General features: G+C 36.4%; 1 protein-coding gene and 1 long non-coding RNA gene across 4 annotated transcripts in view; both read right to left on the bottom strand.

Annotated features, from left to right (window-relative positions):
* LOC122536321 overlaps window positions 1-3463 on the bottom strand; it is a 19397-nt gene extending 15934 nt beyond the window's left edge. The window contains exon 1 of the long non-coding RNA XR_006308372.1: window positions 3055-3463. This is a non-coding gene — a long non-coding RNA (uncharacterized LOC122536321). The remainder of the gene's footprint in view (window positions 1-3054) is intronic.
* LOC122536318 (colorectal mutant cancer protein) overlaps window positions 1-21973 on the bottom strand; it is a 78222-nt gene that overhangs the window by 35182 nt on the left and 21067 nt on the right. For all 3 annotated transcript variants that reach the window (XM_043668610.1, XM_043668608.1, XM_043668609.1), the window contains exons 2-3: window positions 20458-20687; window positions 19730-19866 (exon numbers count right to left, since the gene is read on the bottom strand). In XM_043668610.1, coding sequence (XP_043524545.1) covers window positions 19730-19866; window positions 20458-20687 — 367 coding nt within the window. The remainder of the gene's footprint in view (window positions 1-19729; window positions 19867-20457; window positions 20688-21973) is intronic.

Consider the following 21973-nt stretch of genomic DNA (forward strand, 5'->3'; position numbering starts at 1 on the left):
TTTGTGCCTGTTAGTTTCCCATCAAGAGAAAAAGGTCCAATTAAAAATTTATCAATTATTCCTGCCCATACGTTTAAACTAAACTGGCGTTGATGTCTTGAATGCACAATAACATGTGGGATTTCTTCATTCCAATTATGATTATTATGAAAATTGCATATACTATCCCTGGTAAAACTAGTTTACTAGAATTTGCTCTGTTTACAAAATTCATTATATCTCATAAACGGGCAGATAGAACAGATAGGACTTTTTTTTTTACCATTTTTAGGACCGTACAATCAACTCCCGAAGTGGGTCCCATAAGTTACGAAACACCCTGTATACAAAAACATAAATCATCTATATTTATATATTGTAGATAATCGTACAATATTATTATACACATTGTGCAAAATTACGAACAGAATCTAGTCAATAAATGTCGTATCGAGAATGCCATTATTTTGAATTAATGGCCGATCCCGTCTCGATCGACGAGACAGGGCTGAAAGTCTGAAAAAGTTAGCCTTTCCTCGATCGCGCGAGGAGAAGAGAGCTTTTTTTTCGGTCGTTCTCTCTCTCGTGGATATCTCGTTAGCGCATGATTTACCGTCGTACCACGGCCCACGTTCGTTTCCAGCCAATCGATATCAAACGGCGACACGTCCTCGAAATTCACGCGATTCACATCGATTTCGCGGCGCGAACTGTGTGCATCGATATACGTCTCCGCGCTCCGGCCGTAAATCGGTCCATTAGCTAATGTAAATTGTCAGCCGTTAAGGTGAGCCGGCGATCGGTGAATAATGACCTGGTTTTCATTAGCCAAGGTACGTCGTTAACGGCTCGCTGTCGTATCCTCTAATTAAATCAATGAACTGGCCACGTGACGAATTTACATGGGACACCGGGCAGGATAAAACGCGAACTTGAGTATAGCAGTGCAATCATCACGATGGTAAATGATCCGTTGGATTAATGAAACGTTCGTGCTTCATCGTCTGTACAAGGTGATCCAGTGATCATACTGTAACCGACGATGCGATGATTCTATGCGGTAACGTATCGTTCGTTCTCGAAAACAAATCAAATTTGTCAATTAAAACATTGTGTAATTCTTGAATCAACTGAACGAACCGTGTAATTACTTTCTCGAAAAATTCGTCAAGCGCCTGCACCTGTTGGCTCAATTTTTGATTGAAACAGGAACAGACGACCGAGAGGAAGTTACTGCATCAGGAATTGGCGGAAGAAGCAGCTTTTAAGCTTTGATTTTTCAGAGAACACTTTTGGATAAACTTCATTCTTTATTTCTTTCTGCGCAGAGAGAGAGAGAGAGAGCAATTTCTTACCAGTCGCGCCAGTGACTGCTTGGTTCTTTTTTAAAAATCCACGAGGGAAAACGGGACTCTGCCCGGGATAAAAAGACCTGCTTGTTATGACAAACTCGAGCGCCTGAACGTTGCGTTATTATTTCCAATTTCAGTTCTCATCCTTGTGTAATGAAAAATCTAGAGAGAGGAATTAGAAGAGAGGCCCCAACTCATATTTCACGCTCGCTGGCACGACCGTGCTAATAGCTTGCAACACGATACAACAAACGAACGATATGAAGCATCGATCACTGGTCGTATGGATAACATCGAAACTGCATCGAGTTGAAAGCAACGACACCAAGTAAATTGCGTCCGACTCGGGGGGAAAAGAAAAAAAAAAAAAAAAAAAAAAAAAAAAAAAAAAAATGAAATGAATCAGAAAGCAGCTTTGCCTCGATATCGACGAAAGACAATTTTCCTTTCCCATTACGCGATATATCGAGGAAAGAATATAAATATCGGGGGATGAGAACGGGGACGAAGTCTAGAAAGCAACTATCGAGACAAAATGCACGACGCACGAATGATAACGCGAAATATACCGCAATGCAATTCACGTTACCGGCGTAATTGCTTTTGCATCGATTGTCCTTACGGGGTCGGCCCGTCTTTGCTGCGTCCTACATAAACGAAGACCTGGCCTGCGCCAGGCTCGCGAATCGCGTGCACGATCGTTGCCCATCTATGTGAAAAATGAGAACAAAATCTAATAGTAGGTTCGTTATATTTTAGCAACATTTACATCTAGTAAATGAGGACAATTTGGGAAATCTAGTTGCTGCAGATAGCAACAATATAGATTTAAACGGTGGATGTTAATATCTAGATCTGCATCAAAAGTAGAATTATCTACTTTAACATAAAATTATCTCTTAATGTATTTGATATATTCTCATAAAATTGTGTTGCAATATTGTAACGATCTAGATGATAATCTAATAATTGTCCAAACCATTTGCTTTGATAAAATGTATAATACGTATCAAATGTATCGCAAATGATCACATGATCTATTTTAGCAACATTTACATCTAGTAAATGAGGACAATTTGGGAAATCTAGTTGCTGCAGATAGCAACGATATAGATTTAAACGGTGGATGTCAATATCTAGATTTGTATCAAAAGTAGAATTATACTACTTTAACATAAAATTATCTTTTAATGTATTTGATATATTCTCATAAAATTGTGTTGCAATATTGTAACGATCTAGATGATAATCTAATAATTGTCCAAACCATTTGCTTTGATAAAATGTATAATACGTATCAAATGTATCGCAAATGATCACATGATCTATTTTAGCAACATTTACATCTAGTAAATGAGGACAATTTGGGAAATCTAGTTGCTGCAGATAGCAACGATATAGATTTAAACGGTGGATGTTAATATCTAGATTTGTATCAAAAGTAGAATTATCTACTTTAACATAAAATTATTTTTTAATGTATTTGACATGTTGTCACAAAGTTGTGTTGCAATGTATTATTATAAAATAATATTTCAATATAAAATTAGTTGCTATTTTAACAAAAACAGCGTTGTAACAATATCTAGATGATAATCTAACAATTGTCCAAACCATTTGCTTTGATAAAATGTACAATACGTATCAAATGTATCGCAAATGATTACAGGTCAATGTGTACAATGTGACAATCTATGCAGTTGCCACAGATTGCTTAAACCACCTTTCAATTCGATTCAATGTAAATCCACTTCTCGCACAGATCCGTTGCAGATTATCCAAACGATCTTTATCAATCTGCTCTCGATCGATCAGATTCAACTAAATTAACCTGATATCGACCAAACGTCACACGCTACAACAAAACAGTTGCATACGTAGTATTTACTTTCTACAAATTACTCCTTTTCCCGAATATGAACAATCAATCGGCTGATAACCACCCTACCGATCGCCACTTTGCACGGTTCTCCAATTCTCGCGAGAGATACTTCACTCACGCACCAAAAGATACACCAAGAACGAGCTGACGTAACGACACACACGCGACGAGAGGGAAAGGTGTCGCGATCGGCGTTGCACGCGAGATCGGTTGCTCGGAGCGGCGACCGGGCCACTACGCTGGGCGAAACGCACGGTGACAGACTGAGCCACCGATTCTCTCACACCCTTAACGCATTTCGCCAAGCGGCGAGCCGAGGGCGTCCGAGCATCGCCGAGCGTCGCCGATCTCACGGCTCGTTGCACCGAAAGCTCCGATCTCGCCCCGTCTCTCTTGCTCCAATTGTCGCCTTACAGCCCGATACTTCACGCCGCGGTTATTGCAGCCGATAAAATGTAAGTAGCCCTACCTACCCCCTTCTCCTGTTCCTCCTCCAGGGTGTGTTCGAGCACAATCGAAGGAGAGAGTGTGTGTGAAAGAAAAAAAAAAAAGAGAAAACCGGATATCGCCCGTCACGATCTGTTTCATCCCCTTCCGATCTGTCTGGAAGCACGACAGGGCAGCAGTGCTTACTTTTGTCCGAGGGTGAAGGACGGAAGGAATCTTCCTCGGTGTATCTTATCTCTCGTTGCGTGGTTCGTCGGCTACATCGATCGAGCATAATCGACGAAATGTTTGCGTTTGGCAGATACGCCGACGGTGGGAAGGAAGTGGAAGGTTAGGACAGGGTTTCCTTGAACCGTGCGGCGGGGAGTGTCCGAGAGGGGATCGTGCAATAAGTTGGAGACGGCGTGATATTTTTCTGCTCTTCTTAATGCGTTTTATGAACGCACGGGGGAATAGAAACGTGGCTACGTGGTCGAAGGTTTGGAGCAGAAAAATATTTGAAATATGTATTAATTAAACAATTGATTTGCAATTAATACGTATTATAGCAATTAAATCTGACCAATCATTAAAAATAATATTTATATTATTATATTTTAATTTAAAAAATTAATCCTTTTATATAATAATATATTTTTTATAATAATATATATTAATAATATATTTTATATAATAAGCTAAATGTAAGTTTTTAGGTTCATACCTTGACGATAAATTAAAAAATTTTTATATAATTATTAAATTAATACTAATTTTTAAAACTAAATATATATTATATATTATTTATTATCTAATAAATAAAATAATAAAATGAATTGTTTATGAATTTTCAATAATTTTATTAATTACTGATTTTTAAATATTATAAAAAATTCAACAAAACTAATTAGAATTTTATATTATTCAATTTCATCTGTATCATCAATCATATTTATATTTTTTATTGTTATTAATAATCATTTAATTTTCATATAACGCAAGGTTAGCTAAAATGTCATTCTAAAGTGACGAGAGAATCAAGTTTCTATTTTCGCACGTTCTGCACAGAAATCTACAGTCTAGTCAATATAATGGATATTTGCCTGTCTGACCGATTTATCCGATTGTGTTGTACGCCAATACTCCAAACATAATTCACTGTTTCATAAAAATTACCCAACGAACGACAATTGGAATAAAGAATCATTTGAAATTCATCTCAGCGTACGAATACTTTCTACACCCACACTGCGCGCCTGCATATACTTTCACGTCTGTGAAATTCAAACTTTGTCAGAATTAACACGATTTCTAATGCAATTCTCAACGTGTCCCGCGCAAAACACCCAACATTTTACGTATTCATAGAATGTTTTCGCAACTGTTCGAGTATTCCGGCGAGCAACGGTACGTTCCTTTAGATAGCACGCGTGATCAACTCGCCGCGTGGGTTATTACAACCCACGTGAGAGACAGAGTTACCTTTTCCATTATCCGTCTTATCGGATGGCGTTCCGGGTGGCGAAGTCGATCCTGTCGTCAACGTGGTCATCACCAGTATTTTTAATTGCACACGAATACGTCATGAATCGCGCACTCGGGCATCGCGCCGCTCATGATTTATACGATGAGGTTTTACGACTCACGGAGTGGTTACGATTTACGACTTGTTGGACCTCTTTATCGGGATAACGAGACAACGTTTATTTACCCGGAAGTGTGAAAATCACCTTAATGACTCTGCTTGATTAAGGGGACAGGACAGTTTGAAGTTTTCAAAAAATCGATTTTTTTTTTTTAAATGAAGTCTTAGAAAAAAATACAAAAAGTCCTAGCCTTTAAAAACGATTTATTTTGAGGTAGATAGAGAATAAATGAATTTGTATCGTTTACAACTTTAAGCAGTATTCTAAAGTGCAAATCGTGTAATTCAAATATTACTTTCGGCGAATCGAATATCAGGGAACTTGGATTCAATTTAGTTGTGAATTGTAAGAACTGTGAGCCGCGATATACAAGTAAAAAATGTAAATAAAGGACATGATGAAAAATGACGTTCTGAAACTTTGAACGCGTTTCTCTCGAAACTAGGTTTTTAGAAACGGTGTGCAAGATATCTCGGAATCTAATCAACCGATTACCGTGAAACTTGGTACGTATCTTTAGTACAACATTTACTATTGACGATCGAACATTTTTTTAATTTTTAACAATTTCGAAAAATATAAACAAAAGACGCAGAAATTTTTAACACAAATTCGATACATTTCAAAAACAAGTAGCTGCTATTTTCATAATTTTCACAAAAATGAAAATGTTGGATCGTCAATCCCTAGAGAATATTATTTACTTTTGAATACCTTTGCCTTTTTGTTGCAGCTAATCCTGTTTGGCTGAAATCATGCACACCGGCAATGTAAAAAAAAGTTGTGTAAAAGGACGCCGTTAAAAAGTTAAATAATTTTCTTTTCAATGTTGCTGTTTATAGTTCATAATGCGTTGAAATAAACTACAAAAGCTCGTGTCAATCAGATATATATTTTTTTTTACTAGCTCTCCAAAATATTTGTAATTTTTAGGCCAATCAAACTTAACAGAAAACAGAGGAGATTGAGTCGAAACGATTCCATTAAGAGCGATCGTCGTTTAAAGGCAATCGACGTGGAACTTGCATCCGAACATGATTACGAAGGAACGCGACGAGGGCAAGAAAGAACGCAAGAATCTTGCCCGAAGATCTCTAATTGCGAGAGACGACGTCGATAAACAATCCTTGCAATTTGTTTCGTTTCCTCGATCGAAAATTGTTGAGATTGTCCAGTGAAAAAGTAATACCGGCTCACGGTGAAGCTTGATGATTCGACACTTTCCCAGCGTGTAAGAAATATTATTTATCGAACCATCACACTGCAGTAGTTTTATAAATGATCGTACAACTTTATTCTTGCGTTATTTTAATTCAACTGCAGCAACATTATATCAACACACAGTATCCCGAGAAAGTCATTACATTCTGTTGGTAAAATGTTATATTGAAGATTAACTAACAAGCAGAACATTTTTGAGACTATTCGCAGTTATACACACAAGTTATTTCATTTGTTCGAAAGAAAACGAACAGGAAGAACGATTAATACAATATAATACAGTAATAAGATGTAACATATCGCTTAAAAAAAAAAGCTGATAACTGACGTTTAATAATCTATACAACGAGATCAAGAATTACCTGTAATTATCCTACATATAATTATAATAACACATTTATATGAAGTTATGACGTACGAATCACTTGGATCTCGTTTTCTTAACATTTATGATCAAAAAAACCAACATTACTTCGCCCACCGATTCTACGGTTTCGATTTCTTTCGAATTTCATTTCTCGATTCTCCGACTGTGTCTCGTCGTGAGTATATATTTGCACACGAGAACTGTCCTTTAATAGCGCGCGCCACACCTGTTTGCCAGTTCGTAATATTTGTCTACCTACCGCGCCTGCTAAACGATCCGACTAACGGTTTGTCGTTTCCATCGGCCAGATGAATCGTTCTTGCTCGTTAGGAAGGACCGGGGTTTTTACTCGTGAAATTTCAGCAGACCGGTAAAATAGAACGGATTCAGATTTCTAGGGCAGGAAACTTCAGTGAAGATATGCAAATTGCTAGCGAAGGTTCGTGGGCTCGAGGGAAACTCTCGGTGGGTGGGAATGGTTAAAAATTAAGGAGAGAAAAAAAGGAGACTGTCTGGGTAGATTAGGATATAGTATTAACGCAATTAACAGGACAGATCGGGCGTGGCTCCTCAATTAACTTCGCTAATTTCTCGATTAACCGGACGCCAGTTCTCATCGTGTCGAAGAGGGACGTTAACTTTTCCAAACTGGGAATAAGTAAATTCAGATTCCTCCAATCTCTGCGGCTCATATATGTAATATGATAAATCTTTCGTGATTTGAATTAATGGGGAGGCAAAAATAAAGTGGAGAGAATTTAATTAAATGGATGAGTTTAAATGATCAGTTCTCTGACATCGAGTCGTGTTAAATCCAAGAATTGTCAGTTCATTTGTTTGGACGTTCGAGAACGCCATATTTTTATTTCGAGCTGGCGAATTATCGAATATCTTTAACCTCTTTACACTCTTGGCAACATATGTGGACAGCTAATTTATGTCTTATTAAAAAGCTATTTCTATTCGCGAAATCGTTATAAAAACAAACTTAAATTAAGAAAATAAATCTCAATTGTCATGACGCAAAGTAAAAAATTAAATTAAATTAAATTAAATTTCTTTGTTACAATTGAAATTAAAAATTCGTCCCTGAAGTGATTCTATAAATATAGAATTACAATCCATCATGAGCGCCGGATATGCATTTATTGACGTATCGGAGTAATCACATATTAAAAATACATAATAATGACTTCGTCTCCATCGAGACGAGCTTTATCTATTTCTTTCTAGTCGACAGTGGAACATTTGTACGATGAGAAATTACTGTAGTAAAAGAATCTTCTTTAATTTATCGCAATTATCGGAAAAGAAGGCCATATAGATATGAGTGAATCTCACAAAAATTCAAGGTAGATTTTTGTTTGTCAAATTAAAGTTTGTTCAAACAATAAAAATAAATTCGAATAAAAGATTCTACTTCAAAACGGAGAATGATTCGAGCAATATGTACACCGTTGGCGCGGGATTCCGCCGTAAAATTTAAAAATTTACATGCTTCGCGCTTCGTACTCGGAGATTCATCTGCTCGCCAATCCAATCGGCTGCCTCTTCCAAATCAAATAAAAAAAAAAAAAAAGGGAAAATCACGCGTCCCAAATATCCTCTCGTTCTCCAGTTAGCCGAGGGGCGCGATCGTCCTTGGGAAAAGCGAATTTACGAGGCAGAGCGGTGGGATAGACGGTCCGAGAGACGCGCTCGTACGAACGGAGCGCCAGTAAACAGCGGACTATACGACGCGTTAATAAAGAAATAAGATTCTCGTTAATTGCGTGGGCGCAAGGGGAGTGGTTCGCGCGTGCGTCGATATATCGTTGTCTGCGTGGCAAGATGCCTTCCAGGGTTTATTGCGTCGCGATGCTGCCGCCCCGTGCCCGAAGAATTCGTCGTCTCGCGCGTCCGCTCGCCGGGATGAAATTCTCGAGACAGAAGGCAGCCCGGAAGTAAATATCCGGAGAAGGAAACCAGGCTCTGGGCCGACGCGCGATGGGAAGTAACGATCTTTCTGTCTTGAAAAACACGCATCTAAAGCCACCTAAAGCTTTGCCTCCTCCTCCCATGAATCAGAGAGAGGATAGCTCGTTCACGATATTGGGTATCTCTGCTCGATGAAATGAGACGGATTTTTATTGGCGATCGCACGCTGCGTGTCGCGATGGCGAACTACGGGCGTGTAGCGCCCGTTGTCCTTCCGCAGCCTGATCGATACCGTTTAGGCTGTGTAAACGTTGCAAATTGATTTTGCGCGTGATGTGGAAAACTGCCCGGGGGCCCGGTATTAGAAAGATCGCTGCGGAGTTTCGCGTATTCTATAGGCGAGTACTCGCGAAGCGTGCGAACGTGTTCGGCGTTCGCAAGACGCGTAAACAATCGAGCCACTTTTGCTTCTTTTGCTCGGACGTATCGTGCGTTTATGGGATAATCTGACTGTTTCGCATTTCGATTTTGTCGATTTTCACAGCAGAAGAGACTTTTTTTTTTTTCTTAACGTTTCGAACGCGAATATTTGACACGAGATCAACGATATTGAAAACTCGAGGTATTTTCCATTTTTTTTTCAACGCTATACGACGGCCGACAATATACTTCGCATAATCGTACGCGTGGTTGGCATTTTATTTTATTATTACGAAGATGTTCTAAAGATATGTATACCAAAAAAATTAAAATCAATTACAACAAAAGTATATTTAATCATTTTCTTTCATATGATAATAAAAAAAAATGAAATAAATGAAATGAAAATAAAAAAAATTAAATTTATCGTATTTATTTAAATCTAGTTTTCTCTAAAGTAAATTTAATCTGTATACAATAAATATTTAATTCGACAATTTTATTAATTTAAATTTATCGTATAAAAAATTTAAGGGGATAAACTATAAATTTAATTACATTATTAAAAATTTTTTAAATTATGATTTTGGTATTAATTAATAATAGAAATAATTTTATATAATTTATTATTACGCTATTGCATCATGCAACGCCAAATGTATACATTTATAATAATGACGAGCAAATTATAAAATTTGCTAGAGATTTACGTCCCCTCAGAAGCAACAATCGAGTGCAAAGAGTTAATTTAAAAGAATACGACAGGATTAAATTGCAAGGTGCAGTACTTGCCTCGGAACTCGTGTCAGAAGACCGACATTGACACGAAAAGATGCAAAAGAATGAAATTCGAAGGAAGGGAGGGGGGGGGGGGGATATTTCGCGAACAAAGTCGGAGAAAGTTCCGATAGTCGGGCTTGACCGTAAGAACGACACGATTGTTCGCGACAAGAGGCACGAACGACGTGTAGATTTCTTCCAATGGAAAGACAACAGGGGAAGAGTTACCGATCAATGACCCCCAATCGCGTTTCATGAAAGTTATCAGCAGTTGTCGGGACGATACTCGTACGATATAAGATTACACGTCCGATAAGCTATTGTTCCTGGTCAAATCCTTGCCCCATTCCATGTATCGTGGACCAGCGATAACGGGTACAAAGCATACCATAATCGTGCTGCTTAATTCAATCTGTCGTATCCGTAATAAGCCATGTTCGGGTTTATCTCGGATCATACGGAGGGGCGCATAGTTCACGTACATACTCTGTAACTGTGCACCGGCCATGTTGAACAAGAACACGAAAAATGTTGCCAAGTACCTCCCTCGAGAATCCCAGCTGCGGTATACGCTATAGCGTAGCTTCATACGCGGTCCATCTAATAAGAGCATGTGCGGGGGATTTGTTTCTTTTCTTTTCTTTTTTTTTTTTTTTTTTTTCTTTTCATCTAGAAATATAGTCGACACGATGAAAATTTTCTGGGATAAACCAGGTAGTTTAGTAAACTTCACGACCGGCAGTGAAGGAAAGAACGTGGTTTATTTAATTATGGTTTATTAAATAACGTAACTGAGTGAGTGGAATGTATATTAAAAATACAATAACCATAATCGTGTCGATGGAACACTGGCGAAGTTGAGAGACAGATTATACTGGCGTTGAGTTTGATTTGTATCACGACTGGGTTCGGATTAAATTTGGATTAGGTTTGATTGCTAAATGAAGCCGTCCGATGACAGTGAAAATCTGTTACGTGACCCGTGAAGATCTCCACGGAATAGTTATTCCTAAGTGAATATTTGAAACAGATTTTGGAGATATAGGATGGCCATTAAAAAACTAAAGGGTTGGAAGATCGTATTTGTGAGCTGGAAAATAGTGGCCATTTGAGGGACATTGTTTTTCACACATAATACTGAAAAAAGTCCATTAATTATATTTCCAAATGAAATGATAAAAAATTAAGAAAACATGCGTTTGTAAAGGTTAATTTGTTTTACATCATTCAGTCCTTCAGTGACCACCCTGTACAAACACATGTCTTTAAAATTTTTTATTATTTTATTTGGAAATATAATTAATTGATTTTTTTCAATATTACGTATGTTTAATCTCCTATAAATCTATAAAAAAAATAATAATAAAAAAAAATGAAAATGAACAAGTTCTGACTTTTTCAAACCCTTCAGTTTTTTAATCTACCCTATATGAGAGTGGCGAAGATTATATCGTCCAAACGTCAATTTTATGGTACGTGTTTCACAGAACACTCCAAATACGTACAGATTCACTTTTTTTTATAAAAAAAATTATTTAACAAACAATAATTATATTAAATTATTATTTAACAAATAATAACTACATAAAGGAACTAACTATATAACTATATATAGTATATATATAGTATTATATATATTATATAGTTAGTTCCTTTATATAGTTATTATTTAAATAATAATATAGTTATATAAATATTTTTTTATATTTTACCTATATAAAAAAATTATTTAACAAACAATAATTATATTAAATTATTATTTAACAAATAATAATTACATAAAGGAACTAACTATATAACTATATAGTACCATATATATATATATTATATAGTTAGTTCCTTTATATAGTTATTATTTGTTAAATAATAATTTAATATAGTTACATAAATATTTTTTTATATTTTACCTATATAAAAAAATTATTTAACAAACAATAATTATTATTAAATTATTACTTAACAAATAATAACTATATATGTTTGAAATTCATCCAGCCACCGTACGTACACCGTCCAAACACACTAACTGAACTTAAGCTGATATTTCATGTTTCGAATTCATCTCCACTGTCCGGAACACTTATCGAGTTACTATGTACGTACATATGTATCCTGATCGATGTGACTTTGCCTGACGCCGCTGAGAAGCGACCTGGCAAAGAGTGGCGAGGTCTCGCCGAGGAGAAATCGGCGGAAATAGGTCAGTCGAGAGGGTTTCCCGATACATCGAAGAAAATCCCTGAAGAATGGAGCGAGGTTTGGCGACAAAGCGTCTTCGGGAGTTACCCTCCGAGATATCGATCCCGCGATGTCGTGGCTTTTCCACCGGTGACGAACTTGGGTCGCGCGTAGAATACGCCAGAAGGAAAAGAGCGGTCGGAGATTTAGCCGAGAGTTAAAGCTCGGCTGAGGGAACTGCGGAGACTTCCAAGTCGTTTGTTAGCGCCAAGACGGCAAAGTGCATTTCGTAGTTTACCGCAAGTTTCGCTACGGGCGAGGTCTGCCTGCCTGTCTGTCTGTCTGTCTGTCTGTCTGTCTGCCTGCCTGCCTGGAGAACCGAGCTTGCAATATTGCCACATGAATGAAGACTGTGACGAACAGTGTCGTGCTCCGCGAATAGAATCCGGAAAAGAATGAAACCTGCAAGTGCTACATCTATAGTTGGTGGCGCTACATCTGTAAATGGGGGGACGTTCACGTATTGAAAATACGTGAGAAGGAAACTACTAGCTGACGCTGATCGTCAATTTTTAGTCTGTTTGTTAACTCATTTGCATCACGAAACGAAATAAACCACGGCCAGTGAGTAACTGTAATTGTAATATGAGTTGTCGAAAATCTAATTAATAATTGTAGAAATTTTATATATATATAATCATTTATAATAATGTTATATAATGTATATATGTATGTATTTATATTTTAGAGATTCGAACAATTTTTTGTCAAATATTTAAATCAAAGTTTGTATTCTTCATTGACAAAGAATAATAAATATTTATATTGGAACAAATTATGAATGATTTAATAAATTATACAATCAACATGTAATTTAAGTCATTAACTGATGCAAACGGGTTAACATTACGAGACGAACATCCATCAATTCGTCAATATAGTCTACATCTTAATTCTACATTCTTCATCTATATCTTCATATTATCCACAGCGTGGTTGAAAGTTGGAAATTACACACATTGCACGTACAAAAATATATATTTTCGTACGAGCAATGTGTGTAATTTCTATATATATATATTTAAGAACGACGAGTACATCCCTTAACCACGTTGCGCTGGCAACTGATTGCGGACCATAACGAGTGACCGAACCGTGTACAATAATTCGTCGCTTTCTTTTTGAACTCGTCGGTACGATATCGTTGGATAGAAATTATTGAGAGAAGTAACAAATTTATTATTTGTTTTGCCTGGGATTATATTTAAATATTTAATCATTTATTATTTAAGTATAGTTAAATATACATAAAACTGAGAAAACATTGCAATTTTGGAACAAAAGAATTCTCGATGTGCCTCGCGCGTCGTTCCAGCGCAAGAGGTTAAACTGCCCGAATCACTTTCATGTTACGTGGAGGAATCACGAAATCGTGTCACTTTGTTTCGAGTACTTTTAACACGTGGACAACTCCAACGATATTCCATTAACTGGTAGCTATCAACGGAGCGTCACCGCGATTTACATAAAATCAATACCAGCGTACCAAAATGTGCTATCGGCAGGTTCAGGATGAACGTTGGTGAACTCCGGTTGAACGACCTTCCTGGCAAATATATCTTCAACACACACGCGTTGCACATTCCCTGGATAGTTTCCGCAACCCTATGTATTTGTGTCTTAAGCGATCAACACACGCAGCAACGTGCACCGACTTCGAGCTTTCACGAGGCAGATTTCGCGGTTTGCGAAACGATGTAGGAATTAGTAGGCAGGTATACCGTTCCCTTTGACGAGCAAGATGATGAAGATTTTCATGTACGAAACGTAACGTCGACTCTAACTTTCTTGCGTTTCGCTGGTTATTTTTTATGATCGATACAATTTTCCACTGTCGGAGGATGGTGAGTGTTATTATACATGAAACGTAGGATTTAATATCTCTGGTAGATATATTTCGATGAAAATAATATAGCCATTATTTTCAAAGAAATTATGTGTATTTTGTATAGAAGGAAACATATGTTACCAATTCTGACGTCTGCAATTCAATATTTGATCTTGCATTATACTTTGATTTTAAATTCTTTAATGTCTGTCTTGAATTATTTATTTCTTATAATGAATGCAGTTCCCATTGTCAGAAGATAGTGTAGAATATAAAATTTAATACATATGTACATCTGACAGATAAAAGAGTACAAGTGAAAATAACCATTTTCAAAAAAATTATGTATATTTTGTATTGGACGAAAGATGTATCATCAACTTTTATGTTTTTAATCTTGCATTATATTCTGATTTTAAATTGACGTCTGTCTTTAATTATTTATTCTTTATAATTAACATATTTTCCAGGGTATGATAAATTTCGCCATACAATATTTAAAAAAACCTAGAAGTACATGTAATATGTGATTGTATAATAATATAATATACATGTATAATTCAATCCACGTAAATGTCATTAACCTCTTGCCACGCACGTCGAGAATTTTTTGTCCCAACATAACAACATTTTCTCAACAGTTTCAAGTATATTTAAGTGTCAACCAGGCAAAACAGATGACAAGTTTATTACCTCTTAATAATTTCTATCCAGTGATATCACGCCGACGAGTTCACGAGAGAAAGAAAGCGACGAATTATTGTATACGGTCCGGTCACTCGTTATGGTCCGCGAAACCAGTTGCCAGCGCAATGCGTATGCTAGCCACTTGAGAAAATAATTGACACGACTCGCGTCAACGGTGTCGACGATGTAAAATTTATACAACGATTCACGCGAAACTCTCTGTAAAGTAATTCACAAACTGGTTTCTCATGGTTCCTAGTTCTTCGTTCAGGTTAACTGAAACTAGTACGTAGTATTAGTAGCGATGAAATTAGTATCGCTAGAGAGGAGCGAGTGGCCGAATTAATTTCCGCCAGGACGTCGATCGCGTTGTCACGCATTTCCGCGCGCGATCGTACGATCTTCACCAGATAGGGAATAGAATTAACGACAGCGTTACGTTTATCCGACAACGTGGACATTTCAGCGGCCGCACAGTTCTATTTCCATGGAAATTCCGGCTCGGTAACAAGCCAGCGTTTCGGGAGATCAGTTGCCGATAGACAACCACTATACACGTGCGCGCGCGAACAGTCGTGGAAAATTCGCGATAAAAGGGGACGGACGATTATCCATGACTGAAAGAAGCTCGTCTCGCGCTTGCGTAATTGTGCAAATTCCTGGCGAGAGAAGATAACGGAAAGATAATCCAAACTGAACGTCTACTCTACGTCTACTTCCGGCTCTGCGGCGAACCAGCAGAAACAACGACTTCACGGCTGTTTCGAAGCGTTCGTGGTCTAGCCTTTCGAGCATCCGCTTATCTTCTAATTAAATTCTTTGTACCGTGGAGGAACGTTTAAACTAGGTCCGTTTCCTCGAGACGAAATATTGCTGGTGTAACAGCGAGGACGTGTAAAAATGTAGTAAAACGTAAATGTAGAAAGAAAAGGGCGCACGTACGCGTCGATAAGACACACGTAATTAGACTGCGAATTTTTGTATAAAATTTAAGAGCGAAAAAAATATAATATTTGTCAAATAAAACGACTCTATATTTTATGTTGCACCTGCATTTCATATTTTGCACAGATTTTTATTTCATTTGGTACTCTTAACCTCTTGCGCTGGAATGACGTGCAATTTTCATTTCAAAAATTGATATTTTCTCAGCTTTAAATAAAACAAAATAGGCAAAACAAATAATAAATTCATTACATCTCAATAATTTCTATCCAGTGATATCATACCGACCGAGTTCAGAAAGAAAGCGACGAATTATTGTATACGGTTTGGTCACTCGTTATGGTCCGCAGTTGCGCTGGCAATAAATTAATCATAAAAAGACACAAATGCATAGTGTATAGAAAACATAATGGAAGAAAGGAGACACATTACGAATGCAAGAAATGCGACGTAGGATTATGTATCGATCCACGTTTGTACCATACCTTACTAGACTGTCTGATGTATTTTGAAACAAAGCTCGAAGCTTGCTGTTAAATTTTCAACAACGCACACTAACAATTCGATACAAAACGCGAACAAGTAAATAATACTGGTTTAACGTAGTGTTTGGATTATTTCTGAGAAATGTTCGCAACGCTGACGAATAATGTCTCGTTGTCATTGTAGTCATCGCGACTCAAGGTCCGCCGTAGCCAAGGGGTTAACAGTTAAGTAGTAATACCAAATCTCTGACGAAACGTCAGAGACAAACACCGCTGAACAATGCGTCACGGTGAACCGAAATTCCTAAAGGCGACCCGGTTGGAACTGTTTTCAAGGGAATTGAAAAACCCATAGGGCAATTGTTAGAGGTTCACAGCCACCTCCGTAGTTGGTTGGCTGCGTTTCAGCCTTATTCCATCGACTCGCCGGGTCGAGAGAAATCCCTTTCTTCGTCGGCAAAGTACGTATACTTCAGTCTGCTTTGCCTCGGGTCTCACCTCCGCGCATTGTGGCTAAACGTTTGCTCTTGCCTTCTCGCTTTTTCGGTGCGGCAATGTACTATGTAATAACGGTTATTTATAGGCAGTAAATGCCGTGTGCCATTCTTCGCCGTTTTCCTCCTCCACCCGTCGTTCGTCGTTTCCTTTCTACGCGATCGCGACAACTCGCGATAATTCCTCACCGAGTCTTGGAATTCAGCCAGCCTTTTATTCCCCCTTTCCTCGCGAATGAAAAAGAAACTCGCACGCCAATCGCGAAACTCTCAGATATTCGGTTTTCCCTTGGAAAAAATTCGAATTTCTCTCGCGGCGAAAGGAAACGTTTGGGGACGATGCATTTTCACGGAGTTCACGAACGTTGGTTTCTAAAATTCTGAGCATACAGCTTCGCGAGATGAAAAATTGTATAAAAAATTGTTTGACATTTCTGAAAATCGGCTTTTTCACAGATCCTTCTAAAGTAATTCATGAAAATCAGGAAATTGTTTAATTATATATAAGTGGAGCTGAAGAAGATTCAATCTCTTCGAAAGTCATGTTTATAAGCTGCTTTTATGACACATTTCCAAATTGAAACTCGCAAAAACTCGGGTTCAGTATTATTCTGATCATTCATCAGAACCAGCAATTACCAATTTTGTAATTTGATTTGATGTAATTCAATACATATTACAATATAATATAATTTAATTTTGTGATAATTTCCTTCGAGATTTGCCATTCAAACGCAGGCTGATATAAACAATACGAAGTTTGAATAAAAAAAATAAAAAAAACAACTAGAAGGAACTAAGGGTGATCACGTGGTACTGGTAAATGAACGTCTGCGCTATGGCGTCCGGGTTATCGATTCCTTCGAAACTGGAACAATTTTAACAAGTCGAGATACTCGCCCAAACTTATCCCAGAGGGATAAGAAGACAAGTAACGAGGATCGAACAATTTGTCGTTATATATATAATGGCGGATCGTGTTCAAGCGGCGCGTTAATTGCACCTCGGCGGAAATTCCTGGTGGTTTCTCGAATCGAGGTAAAGAACGTATCAACTGTCGGTTGGTTAGGGACAAAAGAATGCGACATAGAACAGAAGGATACGTAGGAAGAAACTGAAAGCAGCAGCATTCTTCTGGCGAGAGAAACTCATTTGCTCGATTTACGCCGGGGTAACAGTAATTTGCACTTGGCAGTTTCCGAGCCACGACTCTGTAGCAGTTGCAGCAGCTCTTTTGAAATCTTTCCTTTCGGTTTCGCGCGTTTCACTCTCGACGGAGAGTGCTAGAGGAGTCTATCGAAATTAGGCTTGGGTCAAATACTGGATTATTTGAGCGTTTAACGAAATCTTTCATAAATAACAGAATTTATACTTGTGTATAAAAATCATACTTTGTGGCAAAGCTTGATACCATTTTTGTAATTAATCGAGAAAAATCAGTATTAAATTACTTTTATATAATTAATTATAAGTGTATAATACTAGATTATTTGAGCATTTATAGAAATCCTTCATAAATAACAGAATTTATACTTGTGCATAAAAATCATACATTGTGGCAAAGCTTGATACCATTTTTGTCCTTGTAATTAATTGAGAAAAACCAGTATTAAGTAACTTTTATATAATTAATTATAAGTGTATAATAAACTGCATTATTTGAGCATTTATAGAAATCCTTCATAAATAACAAAATTTATACTTGTGCATAAAAATCATATTTTGTGGCAAAGCTTGATACCATTTTTGTCCTTGTAATTAATTGGAAAAAACAGTACTAAATTACCTTTATATAATTAATTATAAGTGTATAATACTGGATTATTTGAGCATTTGTAGAAATCCTTCATAAATAACAAAATTTATACTTGTGCATAAAAATCATATTTTGTGGCAAAGCTTGATATTTTTGTCCTTGTAATTAATTGGGAAAAACAGTACTAAATTACTTTTATATAATTAATTATAAGTGTATAATAAACTGCATTATTTGAACATTCATAGAAATCCTTCATAAATAACAGAATTTATACTTGTGTATAAAAATCATACTTTCTGGCAAAACTTGATACCATTTTTGTCCTTGTAATTAATTGAGAAAAACCAGTATTAAATTACTTTTATATAATTAATTATAAGTGTATAATACTGGATTATTTGAACATTCATGGAAATCCTTCATAAATAACAGAATTTATACTTGTGTATAAAAATCATACTTTCTGGCAAAACTTGATACCATTTTTGTCCTTGTAATTAATTGAGGAAAACCAGTATTAAATTACTTTTATATAATTAATTATATAATTATATTTACATAATTAATTATATATTTATATTTACATAAATAATTGTATTTATATAATTAATTATAAGTGTATAATTATAAGTGTAAGAAAATCATACTTTATGATAAAACTCGATACCAGTCTTATCTTTGTAATTAATTGAAAAAATCACTTATATAATTAATTGAAATTAATTATATAATTGATTGCAATCAATCGGTGTCAATTATATAATTGATTATAATTAATTGAAATGTACATAAAAATCATGATTTATGATAAAATTTGATATTGTCAATCATTGTCTGATATTTGATTTTGTCTTTGTACGTCACTTTCAATCGTATCAGAATATTTTCCCAAGAGAAATTTATTAGAAAACACGTAAATCGTAGTGAATTATTAAGTTTCTCGTTTGTTTACGAATTAATCAAATTCACGTATGATAAATTCTCAGATTCGAGATTGATTAATCAATCTCTCGACTTTCTCGAAAACGAAATCATGACGTAGTCGCGTGGACTCAGCCCCTAATCGATCGTACCACGATTACCAGAACATTCTGTATACTTTCATCGAATCACTGGACTCTTGCGAGAGTAACTATATCATACTTCAGATATCATATTCGTTCGATTCGTCAAAGCAAACTGTAGCCTAGTTTTACATCAAAGCTGATCAATGGGATTTCGTACTCGACGAGACGATCTCGAATGTTTCTATTCGAAAACGCTGTCGGACAGATAAGAGCGTGTTTTAATCGCACAGGCTTACCTTGTTTGCCAGGTCCAGCATATTCCCAGTCCCCCCAGCGGCAGCTTCCACTAGTTTCTGCAGAGTATGGGGTTCCGGCGAAAGATCGCGTGCTCCGCTATCGAATTCCCAGCGATCATGCCGCCCAGACACGGTACCTGAACACACACAAGTGAAATGGTTCATCACCTTTCCGTTTTGAAATTTGCTGCGTTCAACGCGACGAACAGTATCTAAATCAGTGCTGGGCTAGAAATACGAAAAACTTTTAGCACGAAGTAGATATTAACCCTTTGGCGCTTTTAAAATTTGCTCTCGAGGTACTGTTAAGCGTCCATAGGCGTTCAACTTGTTTCGATTCGGTGAAACAAGAGGCATCTACTTTTCTTTAATATTTAATATAATTTGTACTACATTAAATCGTTACGACATATTACGAAATAAAGCTTAAGGTTACTGTTAAGTTAAATTTTTAGTACGTGCACTAATAATTCAATACAGGATGTGAATAAATAAATAATATTGGTTTAATGTAGCGCAATATTCAGTGCTTTCATTATCTCGACGTACACTCCGAGAGAAGCACGTTGACGAAGAATTTCTCTTTTCCGTTCTCAGTGTGGGTCTATTGTATGCTATGTGCGATACGTATTAAAATCTACCGTAGCGAAAGGGTTAAATGTACTTTGCATCGAACTGAATTGAACTGATTGCGAGCTGGTTGTACACAGTAAAAGAAACGAGCTTACCAAGGCTGTTATCGCTGCTAGTAGGCAAGTATTCCGGCGTGTGTGTGTGATGAGGACTAGTTCTGTGCTTGCCGGACCTTAGAGCCTCGATCTCCGGTCGAAGAGCCAAGCGGCACCTGAGGAACTCTTGATAGGAAATGCGACCGTGCTCGTCTGCCCCCAATTCTCTCATTAACTCCTCCACCGAATTCTCTAGATTCAGTTCCCTGCATACCGTCAGCAGATCCTGACTGAAATTTAAAACAGAAGGGTAACCTTTATTCGAGCTGCTCCGGACAAAATCGTGGGAATTACATAATCGTCGCGTTTGCGGATCTTGCGTCACCCGTCGCGGTTACGTACAAAATATATTCCAATTTGTAAAACGCCGGATTTTAATAGTTGTCAATTTTGTTGAGATCGTTGATTGTTCTTTCGAGATTGGAAAGGAATTTTTCCGAGGAATTTGATTACAGAAATAACTGAAATCTCCCAAAAGTAGAATTTGTCTTTCTTCGAGTCTATACAATTTGAAAAGATTGATGGAAAAATTCTAGTTAATCTCCAAAGAATAACCAAAGATTTGTGTATTTAATTAATATCATATTATATATATATATATTTACATATACATATTAGTAATTTAATTTATGCAATTAAATAATTGATCTCCGAAAATAGAATTTGTCCTTCTTTACAATCTTTACAATTCAAAAAAATTTCGATCCTTCGTTAAACCTCTTTTACTCGAGAAGTTCCATTCAACCTTCAACAAACAACCAAAGACTGCATGTAACGGTTAGGAAAAGATGGATGGAAGTAAATTGATGATGACGAATTAAAAGTAAATTAAGACGTCTTCTTTACCATCTATAAATATTTCTATAATCCTTATTTTACGAGTAATGTACGAAATGCTCAAATCAAACTAGAATTAATATATTATGAGATAAGATATTTATATTTAGAAGAAATGATATATTTATATCTTCAGCATATAGCACAAATAATGAAATTGATATTTTAATTCAAATATTGCAATTGATAATATTTGACGTCAATTATATAGAATAAAATATATATATTATACATATATATAATTATATAGAATATAATAATAATATTTATATATATAATTATACAGAATATAATAATAATATTTATATATATAATTATACAGAATAATATAATATAAATATATAAATATATATATATGTATATATATATCATATATATAGTAGAATTCCTTTTCTATAAACTCCACATACTCGAATGAAATTTTAGATAGCTTCGAATTAAACGAATTCCTTTGTTGGACTTCCACTTACATCTGAAGCAGCATAGCGGAGGACTACGACTGCATCATTCTACTGTATGTACATCATACAACTCGCCTTAACGGAAGCGTGCCAGGCATTAGTCCTGTGACTAACGAACGACAGTATAAATCAGAAGTAAGCGTGGAAGATTCAAACGTCCCATCGAGGACGGATGCTCCATTCGGCTCGAGCACTTTGTCATCCGCGATTCTCATTAA

This window comes from Frieseomelitta varia, unplaced genomic scaffold, assembly GCF_011392965.1.
Source record: "Frieseomelitta varia isolate USP_RPSP 00005682 unplaced genomic scaffold, Fvar_1.2 scaffold_822, whole genome shotgun sequence".
Taxonomy (NCBI): domain Eukaryota; kingdom Metazoa; phylum Arthropoda; class Insecta; order Hymenoptera; family Apidae; genus Frieseomelitta; species Frieseomelitta varia.